At 37.4% G+C, this 11,601-nt stretch overlaps 1 protein-coding gene across 1 annotated transcript; it reads left to right on the forward strand.

The window, feature by feature from the left end:
- The first annotated feature begins 4,093 nt into the window (after window positions 1-4,093).
- LOC148850016 (uncharacterized) lies at window positions 4,094-5,772 on the forward strand. The gene is made up of 3 exons (XM_088947156.1): window positions 4,094-4,357; window positions 4,498-4,627; window positions 4,769-5,772. Exons 1-3 carry the CDS (start codon window positions 4,222-4,224, stop codon window positions 5,607-5,609), a joined length of 1,107 nt encoding a protein of 368 aa, XP_088803282.1. The 5' UTR covers window positions 4,094-4,221; the 3' UTR covers window positions 5,610-5,772.
- Window positions 5,773-11,601: the final 5,829 nt, after the last annotated feature.

Here is an 11,601-nt window from a genome sequence, read left to right on the forward strand (position 1 = left end):
TCTGGTGGGTGGTGATTGTGTGAAGTGTGAACTGTGAAGGCCAGGCCTTTATACCTCTATAAACAACAATACCTACAACTTTCCAAGATTTGTAAGATCCTTCCCCTTTTCTGACTCTCTTTCCCACCTATATCCTTTCAAACTTTATAGCCATGGCGCTTGTAAAGTATGTTAATAAAGCTTTTTATTATTAACCGAACTGCTCTGCCTCTGCCTCTGCCTCTGCCGGCCTCACTTTTTCATACTTTTTCTCAGTCTTTTGTGAAGTTCTAAAAACGAGGTTGTCTACAAATCTTCAGGGGGGGAAGGGGAGAAAAAGAAGTAAAGAACCCTTTTTTTTTTGTTTCTTGATGCACCTTTCTATTTGATATATATGTCATTTTGTTTCTGTATTTAATTTGGATTAGTTTTTCATTTTTAGCCTACCCAATTATATATGTATCAAGTATCGGTAATATATAGATCTAACAAAAAAAAATAGAAATCTTCAAGGAATATAATAATGGATGACCCAGGGGTGGATCGATCTTACACGACAGAACACGTACTGGGCCCCCAATCAGCAGTCGAGTTTTCAAATCGTGTATTAATAAGCTAAGGGGGGGTTCAATTATGAAGATCTCTGTACGTAGGTGCGTGGAAGGGTACTGCATATATATAGTAGCAGACTAAGAGGAACACAAGCAGAAAACGTGGGGCCCTGATTTTCCAGCCCGAGCTCCTGTCTTCATCGATCAGTTAGCAGTGTACTCTAAAGCTTTGAGATCAAAGCAATATTTTAACATTTTAATTATGAGAACTGTGTCGTCTGTGGTCAATGGTCACACTCACACATTTATGCCATGCCAAGGCCCCAACCCCATATTCATGTTCAATCTTTATAGCCTTGTATGTACACAAGTCTTCATTAAATTAAATAAAAAGATGCACGCATTCATGTTTTGTGTAGAGTTAAATCCATTAGCATGTGGACACTTGGTATTAATTAGGTCATAGAAGAGGATGAATCCAATTTTAAATTCAAAGACGACTACTAAAGGGATCGTATTATATTGCGTTTGTGTCTTTATTGAAAAGGTGGCATCTTTCATACACCAACCCATCCTTGTAAAATGAACCTTGAGAGAAGAAAGTTGGTATGAGCTGTACTTACAGTTCTAGACAAGTTCATTTCAAACATGTAGGTCCAAGTTCGGAAAAATATGTGTAGAGATAAACTCATAAAAGAGAGCTCTAGAGAGAGGAAACTTGATTGCCGTGTTGAAGAATTTGTATATACTCAATTCTTGTGAGAAGTAGACACTAGTGAGATGAAAATCATTTTCTTTTGGGCTGCATGCATTTGTTTTCGGTGTAAATATTTATTGATATAAAAGTACATTAATTGACTGTAACATCGATCTGGTTTAAATGAGTGAATTATTATAAAGGGAAAATGAATGATTATAATTATCAATGTAAATACTAAATAATACATTGATTTTATTGATGTTGTTTTTATTATTCACATCAATTATAGATGCAAATTTTCAATATAAATAAAATTTATATCGGTTTTCAATGTAAAAATATCAACAAATACCAACAAATATGGATCAGAGTGAAAATTTACACCGAAAGAGTGTAAATATGTGTTATGTGTTGGGAAACATACACCGTTCCATCGTTTGTAATATTTCTTTTCCCAACACTATAACCAAGGTTCAAAGTATCGATACGATATGAGTTTCGACCGTATTGTATCGGCACTTAGAAATGGCCGAAACTCTATTTCCTTTTTTAGTTTTTTTTTTTTTTAAGTTTGGTTATTTTGGAAAGCTTATAACCTGTTTTTTATTATTAAAAAAAATTGGGGATCGGGTGTTTCAGATTGTATCATTTTCAAAAAATACAATACGATATACCTGATCGGGACATATCATATCGATTCTTTGAACCATGAGTAAACCAGTAATAAATATTACAAACAATTAAGGAAGAGAGTGGAATGGGAAAAGAAAATTGAAGTTGAAGGGGTGAAGGAAGAAAAAGGAGAGGCTGGGTGGGTTGAAAATTGAAATTAAAGTTGTGAAAAAAGAAGGGATGGATAAAAAGGCTAAAGAAAGGTGGGTGGAGGAACCTACTCACGGAACCACGACAGACGGAAGTTGGTCAAATTGATGACGACATCTGACGTGACTTTATAGCTTAGCCCTCCTCTCTTTATTTTTAATATCGTCAGTACATTGTACCCACTGTGTGGGTTTATTTGACATGTGTCACTTTACGACTCGTTTTTTACCTGAGTATGATATTTTATGTCTTTTTCTTACGTTTGTCATTTTCCCCTTCCACTGGGATACGCCGTATGGAGGGGGACTAGGGAGTTGCAGCTGACCAGACCAACCAGAGCCGTTACCATATTTCATTTGCTCTTTCGTTCCCCCATTAATTTCACTTGGAAATGGATTCTTGTGGGTGGGCGTGGGAGGGGGTCCATCACTCACCACGTGTCTCTTTCCAGGAGGAGTAGGACCCACCACCACCTCAGAAATTATATATCACAAAAAACCAACCATACACACAGTCCCATGTTTCGCAGTCGCAGCCAGTATTTTACTATTTTTAGTGATTTTGCATTATGTAACCTTTTTCGGTTTTTCCCCACAACCATTGAGAAGAGATGAATGCATTAATACTTTTTAGATTTTACTGTACTGGAATCAGGAAAGAAATGAACTCGATTGTTTTTATTTTATTTATCCTTCTCGTATGCATAAATAATATATTGGAGCGGGTCTACATTACTACATACTAGTCTAGTCGGGTCGTTTAGTGCACTTCCCTGGACAACCTAGTTAGGATTAATTTCACGTGGCAATTTAGTTTTAGTGGGACATGTCGGTATATTTCCTTAATTAGCATCTTTATTCATGAAACAAGTTTCAGCCTAAAATAATAAAACCCAAGTGTTCACAATAGAAACTTTTGGCAGGAAATCAATATTCTAGGAAGGGTAACCAGACATTAATATAATTCAGGGCTGATTTGGGATTGAAGATTGAACGCCTGGCCAATAAAAAGGCTCCTGAACGTAGTGGGACTGTTTTCATCTGCCACATCATCCTCCCAAGTGGCAGAGATGTACAGGAAAGCTCTCTACTTGACGGGACTAGTGAACCTTTTTCAACACATATATACATGTATTGTCAGAAAGGATGGCTGATCAATGGTTGGTGACTCCGTGAGCTTGTCTGACCAAATACTGTGTGGACAATAATAAAATGTTTTCTCATACAATGACACTCTCACTACTTGTAATTTCGCATAAATAAATAAATATATAAGTTGAAAAATATTGAATCCGGTTGTGTGGGGTTTTGGTCTCAGCTGATTGAATTTAAAACCATGGCTAGCTGCATCCAATTTGTTAATAAATAAATGTCTCCCCTCAAAATTTCTTGGCTAATTCAATCCATTACCAAATATTTGTCTCACTTCTCATGGAGTCGTGGGGGTTCTTTTTTCGTTGGCCATTTGGTCACCTAACAAAAAGGAAAATCCCCTTCTTTCTACATGATCTCTCAATCTCTGTTGGGATCCGGATTCTAAAACTATTTGATATGTTTTGTCCTTTGGCCTTTATTGCCATTGGAAGCTTTTTGGCTTCTCGTCTAAGCAATCGCCTAGAAATTAAGCTAGTGATGGATGGTTGAGATTTTCCAATTGAGCTGTTCTTCTGATGTTAGGATGCTTTATATATATATGGGTTGGGTCCCCTAAATGGATGGTCTCGATCTGTTGATGAGAATTTTAATGTGTAACTAGCTAGCATGCGCTTGTATATAAATATATAATGGAGTATTGCAGACCATACTGTATGGTATACAATACCAATTATAGCATTACCACATTCAAATAATGTTCAAAAGTCTTTGATGCTTTAGAGGGAGGAGGAAGTCCAGGAGGGTGACGTTTACATTATATAGATTCTGGAATAAGAAAGACAAGGAGAAAAAACCTGGTCTTCTATTCTGGCATTTTTAATTCCTCCATTAAGGCAAATTTTAAACCACGACCCCTTTTAAAAGTAGTCATGGCTGTTCTAGTAACCATGTCTCAACTTTTCCAGCTATTATAATCTCTCTCTCTCTCTCTCTCTCTCTCTCTGTATAATATGCCATTACCATCCATAAAAGAGAAATACAAGCTAGCTGCAAGCTCATAAAACACAGAGAAAGAATGGGGAGAGCTCCTTGTTGTGACAAAGCCAACGTTAAGAAAGGACCATGGTCACCTGAAGAAGATGCCAAACTCAAGGCTTATATCGAACAGAACGGCACCGGCGGCAACTGGATAGCCTTGCCGCAGAAGATCGGTATGTACTACGAAAAACTTTAGCGCTAGCTCTTTTTCTGTTACTTTATTTGATCTTATTCTCTTTTTATCCAAGCAAAACGAACCAGGATTACTTACATATGTTCTTCTGTCCGTGTGGGATTTTGTTGGTTAATTTAGGCCTTAAACGATGTGGGAAAAGCTGCCGACTCAGATGGTTGAACTATCTCCGTCCAAACATCAAGCATGGAGGATTCTCTGAGGAAGAAGATAACATAATTTGCAGCCTCTACATAAGCATCGGAAGCAGGTACGTAAATTAATATTGATGAAAGAAAAAAAAATTGTATTGTAATGGGTTTCCATATCCTCAATCGATCTCGTCATGCCCTTCATTGGTTCCAAGCTAGGTTACAACATAACAATTTAGTTTGTTTGTGTGCATGAACAGGTGGTCTATTATCGCAGCACAACTACCCGGACGAACCGATAACGATATAAAGAACTATTGGAACACAAGGCTGAAGAAGAAACTTCTGGGTAAGCAGCGGAAGGAACAAACCGCTCGTAGAGTTAATAGCCTAAAGCAAGAGATGAAGAAAGGAAATGGTAATAACCTCATAGCGGTATCAGCAGCCGAAAGCAGCAACCAGCTGCTGAACCCTTACTGGCCAGATTTGCCTATGCCTGTATTCATGCCTTGTCAGAACCAAGATCCCCATCTGATCATCAGCGATAACGCATCCCTCAGGAAATTGCTAATCAATAAGCTTGGAGCAGGAGGAAGGTTTTCAGATGGAGATGGTCATCATCAACAACCAAGCGACGAGGGCATGAACTTTCAGTGCCCACTTGATATTCCCTCCACCCAACAACAGCTTTATGAGAATTCCATCAATTTGCTACCTTGTCATGATCAAGCTCCATCCCTAAGTAACAATACTACTTGTCAATGGACGGACGCCCAGAACCAGTATGGCATGGACGTGGCAAGCATGCACATTTTGCAAGGACTCAACAGTACTACTTTCCCAGTAGTGGAGCTCGATCAGATTGTCTATCATCATAACTCTCAAACTCAAAGATTAGAAGGCTTAGAATTTTACAATGGAGCTGGTGTCATGGTTAATGACAGCATTTGGACAAGCTCGGCGGAGAGCTCTAGCTGGGGTGATATAAACTCTCTGGTTTATCCTCATCTAGTTACCCACAACTACGAGAGTAGGGAGCAAGCGGTGCTACAACTACAAGAATGTCCTCTTGAGGAGTCAAGGTATATCGGTCCGCAGTAATCGCAGCACTGTACATGGATGGTGTAAATTTAATGTGTACCAGTAAGTACTAGGAGGTTGGTTGTTTCTCAAAAGAACCCTAATAAACTCATTCAGAGGTGGAGCTTCTTTTTTTTTTTTTCCCATTGAATTAATGGTACGTAGTTCTCATATTATTATTTTCTTTGTGGAATGTTGTTGTTCTCCAATCTGCTAGCAGCTAGCTACTGGCCGTGCAATGTGTTCTCATTAGGTTGAGTTTGGAAAGAGTATAAATTACAGTATATATATATACATACAAAAATATAAGGTTTTGCACTTTACATATTTATATTTATACTCCTTCCAAACTGAGCCTTACGGGTGGGTCTAAATTTCTTAAGCTCGATCAATGTCGAATATATAGTATATAGGGAAAAATTAGGAACATGAAAGAAAGCTAAACATCTGACAATGTTGACTGCAATTGATTCCACCTCAGAAATCAGAATCACTCCACTTTGAGCGAGGTGAGAGGTCCTCCTGCTCCTATTTGGGTGTAATATTGTATTTTTCGAGTGGAGTTTATCTCTGGGTGAAGAATGAAGATGATTGGGCGGAGCGATATATAGGAACAACTTTTGAGTATTTTTATCGTATTCTCTCACATCCACAGAGTCACAGACAGAAATGGTACGTGTTAATTTGTTGAACAGTTAACACATGGCATGGGTGGATGCATCATACATGTTGGTGTGCAGTGAGTGAGTTCCTCGGAACCACCCCCCCTCCCCCATCCGGCCATCCCCATGAAAAGGTAGAAAAAGGTGCTTTGACATTTTGGCTACAACTCGCTCGGCTCTAGCAAGTAGGGTATCCAAAAGTGGCTGCATTCTCTTATTGTTATTCCCATGTCTGCAGTGGCAATAGGAGCACTGAAAGCACATCTCATCAGTCACATCTCACGTAGTTCCAATCACAAGGGGAGAAACTCGAGCATGTGCGAAAACGATTTGCTGCATTCCCTTCCATTTTTCCGGTAAAAAAATAGGCCGGACACCTGATGGGCGTTAATTTTGTAGTTGCAGATGAAAACACAAGTGGTACTCTACTTACTTAGATTTAGATCATATCGTATCAAATCATAGCTAGCTAGCTCATCCCCTTTGGATTCCCTTCTTTCTTCGCGCCCTTTATTACTTTCCACATAACCGTCATCGCATTAATTACTGTGCAGCTGAAATTAGCTTATCGGCGGGAACGGATTTAATAGATTTGGATCCATGTCTCAAGTATCAACCATTAATTAGGTATATTATCAATGTTCTTTAATTCTGTTGATGCATGATTATTGATATATACCATCAACTATATATTATATCGGTCGTACTCCCGAGATTAGACCACCACTCTGTCATCCCAAAGCTAGCTTGTACTTTTTCTAATTGCAAACCATTAATATGCTGTATGTACAAGACCCAAAAGTTTGGAGATGCTGCGTTTTTGTTTTACAGGGAAATTAAAAGAGAAAAAGAAAAGAACGAATAAGACTGCTTGAGTTGAGATACAATTATATTCTTCCCATCCAAACCAAAACAAGTATATGAACCGAATACACTATTTAAGCCGCACTCCTCCCCATGGGCAACAAGCAAGTCGAACAATCGTTTATCTAGCTATTAGCTAGGCTATATATAAATTTGTTTCTTCCGAGTAGCTTGTAGCTTGGAATTCTTTATAATTCTTATATTAACTTCCGTCTATAGATCAGAGGGCTTCTACTTCTGAGAATAACTTGTGATCTTACTTACGCATCCTTTATCCGGCCTCCAGCTGCTTTCTTAATTACATAAACAAGAAAAAAAATTAGGAGTTGGTTAATTATTTTTTAATTTCTTTCTTCATGCTTAATATATAATTCTTCAACTTATCCGGGTACTAGAATTTCTTTTTAGGCTGCGTTTGGTAGAAGTGTAAACGAGAGCTGAGATAAATTTTGTACCCGAATTCGATTTTGCAAGCATTTGGTACCTCATTAATGGGTGTAAAAGTCCATTCTTGTTAGTATATTCATTAAAAATCAGTAGAAAGTTTACATAGATAAAATTGATGTACATCTTTACCTTCCTCTTCCTCTGTCCAACGATTACCTTGCGTCTCCTCTATCCAATGGCTGCATCTCTTTGTTCGATTGGAGAAGAGAGTGAACTAATGCGACTGCAACGACGTGTCAGAGTTCTGTCCAGAGAGTGAACCAGCTCCGGCATATCAGTGAGCAGTTAGCATATCAGAGTTCGGTCGAAGAAGAGAGTATCAGTGAGTGGTGAGCGGCGGTGGTGTATCAGAGTTCGGCCGAAGAAGAGAGTGAACCAACTCTGCCGTATCAGAGTTCGGTCCAGACCTAATTTCGGCGTATCAGAGTTCCAACAGCAGCGAGCAGTGTATCAGCACAAATCCTGCCAATGTACGCATTAAAGCATTGTGTAAGATTCACTGCATAAGCATTGCTTCACCTTTTACCATCCAGACCCAATTTCCGTTGAGACCCAGTTTGAAAATTTACACTATAAAAAACCAAACATGATTGATGTAAATTTTCAAAATCAACCGATCCCAATTTCCATCGATCACTAAAGCGGATTACATTTTTCCATAGTGTAAAATTTTAAAATCTGAATTGTCATTGATCGTTATTTGAGATTTGTGGTTTCCCTGGGTAGTGAAAGTTAACCGCCTTCCAAATATATTATTTCTCACTGTATTCACAATTAATTTTCTACGACTAGAGATCGGAGTTTCTTGTGTTCTATTTTCATGACTTGGAATCGACCTGTTACATTTGTAATCATGAGTAAATACGCACCATGGACCTGGGTTGGTGCCTCTTCTGGTAAATTGGAAACTATGGATTTAGCATCAGTTCAATTCACAGTCATGATTCATCCCCCACGGTGTGGGGTTAAAGAATTTTGAGCTGGGCTAATCAGTCATTTTCCCCAAAAAAAATCAAATAAACAAATTAAACAAAGTCTCTGAAATCAATGTAATCCATCACAAATTAAGCCAAAACTTTGACACTCTCTCTCAACTCCAATTCAGTCAAATTTGCAAAATCTTACTGCGATACTCATGATTGATTCAGTCTGACTACATGTTCAACAAGAACACATTTAGTTTAAAATAATTATATATGGTGGGTATATTATTGGTTCTTTGGATTCACCTGGATTACCAAAAATGACTTTAATTGTAAAAGTTTTTTTTTTTTCCTTCAAAAAATGACTTTGTAAAAGTTAGTATTCGTATGATGGGGCTTAAGTATTGTAAAATTTTATAAATGTAACTTTCAGATATGTTCTAAAAGAGGATTAACAAAAGCATCAAAACAAACAGAGGAAGTGATTGTTGAGACCAAGTCTTCTGCCTCGGCAAGTTAGAAATGAAAGTGAGGGGGAAATAAGTAGAAACTGTCTGCAAATAGGTAAAACATGTACAGAACCGGATAGCTAAAGTTCAAGGTCTAGAAGTCACCCAAGAAAAAAAATGGACCGAGTGTCTCTCTCTCTTTGTCTGACGTATAGAATAATGCCGTTGGATCTTCACATTCTGTATGAATGGAAGAAAAGAGTCGGTTTTAAAGGCATAAAAGCTTAGAGACAGATATGTATATATTTCAGAAAGCTAAACGGACTAGGTGGTCCGATGACTCCTATCATCCCAACAAACATAAACAAATATAAAGAAAAGGGGTGACTTTGTTTCTTTTACAATTCAAATTAACTACCTGGTCCTTCAGAATCCAACCCAAAATCTTCATGTTCTGATTTTGGATCATTGACAAAAATAAACCCTAATTCAAGAAAGTTAGTCACTAATGAAGGATAACAACTATCACGTCAGTGATGACAACAATGAAAAGAAAACCAAATCAATGACTATCTAGTTCACTAATCGTCCACTAATAACCATTAATTAATAATAATAAGTTACAAATTGTCTTAGGGTGCAAAGTGACAATCAGCTGGTTGGTAAGGTTTTCTATTGATTGTAATTGAGATTTGGGACCGAATCCCACCTGATCAAATTGGTGGGGGGTTATGGATTTGGGAAATTGACTACCACCCATTCTATATCTCTTAGGCCTCGTTCGTTTTTCGGTAAGTTATTTATCTGGGTAAATTTTTCTTGGGAAACACTTACCCGGATAATTGCATTTACCCATATTCTTTTATTTCGCATGTAAATAAAGCAACGGCCATTTTAGCCATAAAAATCCATTATTAAAAAGGGTATTTTTGTCCCATTCAAGTGTTGGCATCTTTCCCCTAGGTGGGGAAGTTATTTACCCACCAAGGAGATGGGTATCAGGAAAATAAACTTTCCCTCATCCCCACATAAATTTGAAAAGAAAAAATGAGATTCTTGGTCAATGGGATTCCCCCTCTCAAAATTTGAAAAAAGAATACCCCTTAAAGCAAAAATAAATAATAACAACGAGGTTCGATCCCGCTTTTGAAATATAGGACAGGTGGCATGTCAATGTGGACCCCATTGACCTCTACCCGCCACGAAAGCCCAGATTGAGAAACGCATCCTTTTGAGAAATACCATATTACCATGCATACAGCAAAGGTCTGCATTCCATAATGGGAACCACATTACATTAGCCTTCAGCCCCTTTTGAATAATGCAGCTGTTTTAATTTTTGTTCTCCCTCTTTCCAGATCTGTATTTTATATTATATAAATAAAATCCTCGTGCTTATATGCATGTGAGAGAAGAAAATAATATAAGAAGTTAAGTACAAAACTACAAATAACAATCCCTTAATTATTGTTGATGATTGAAAAGATTACACATCAATTGCTTAATTAACTAAATTAATTCCTATTCCTATGTATAAAAAGCGAGAAGCTGCGATGGGTATATCCCTTATCAAGAAGGAGCCCCAAGCAAAGCACCAAAACCTTTTGAATTAATTAAACTGGCCTATTAATACATTCTGTCAACTTGATGACCATAATAAACAGCCACTAATCTATAAATTATATAGAATAGAGTCAAGGGTGGCGAGTGCCTTAGCCCTGCCAACAGAAAACCGACGACCATATGCCCTACTTTTCCATTAATTCATCCCCGCACCACTAATCCAATATCACACCCTTTAATTACCTTTTCAATTAATTAATGACATTGGCACTCACTAAGATGAGAATTCTGTTTAATTAATTAGTTAATTAAATTTGTCCTGTCCTGTCCTTATTATTCCATATATTGAACAACTGGGATTACCAATAAAGATGATTGGCTATAATTATTAATGCATTTGTTAATTAATAATAATTGACGAAGAAGAATAGGAGTCGGTGGCTTTCGTTTGGTAGTGAAAAAGAAGGATAAAGGGATTAGGAAATCTAGTTTCATGGAATATTTAAGTTTCTATAGGTCATGTGTTTGGGTTTTATTATATTTGTTAACTATTGGGTTGTATATGTTATGTGAACATATCTCTGAGTTCTGATAATGTTGTGATGTGTGAAGATGAATTTAATCGGTCACGTCCCGACAATTGCACAAAGTATATAAAGTTATAAATAAGATCGTCTGTCCTTTTTGTTTCTTTCCACTTATCTTCTCCGGTGACTTGTGTGTGTGAAAGAGAGAGAGAACATTTTTCTTTTGTTTGCATGTCACGGGGAAGGAACATTAGACTTAGCTTGTATTCAAAATTCTAGGCTCAGTTTGGAAGGAGTATAAATGCAAATTTGTAGAGTGTAAAATTTTGTATTTTGTATTATTTTGTATGTATTTGTATTGTACAAACTTGAATTTGTACTCCTTCCAAACTGAGCCCTAGGAAATTAAGTCGATTTAGAAACACAAATAATTAGCTAGATTTGGTACCGTTTTTTGTCAGCAAACAACAGTACCGACTACTGAGCAAGCCAATATTCCCTACCATCCCAGAATTCGAAAATTATTGAGACTCGCCAGCTCAATTAGGAGATTGGAAACATCTCAGTGTGCATTGGAA

The sequence above is a fragment of the Nelumbo lutea genome, chromosome 5, assembly GCF_056320005.1.
Source record: "Nelumbo lutea isolate HS-2025 chromosome 5, American lotus-T2T, whole genome shotgun sequence".
Taxonomy (NCBI): Eukaryota; Viridiplantae; Streptophyta; class Magnoliopsida; order Proteales; family Nelumbonaceae; genus Nelumbo; species Nelumbo lutea.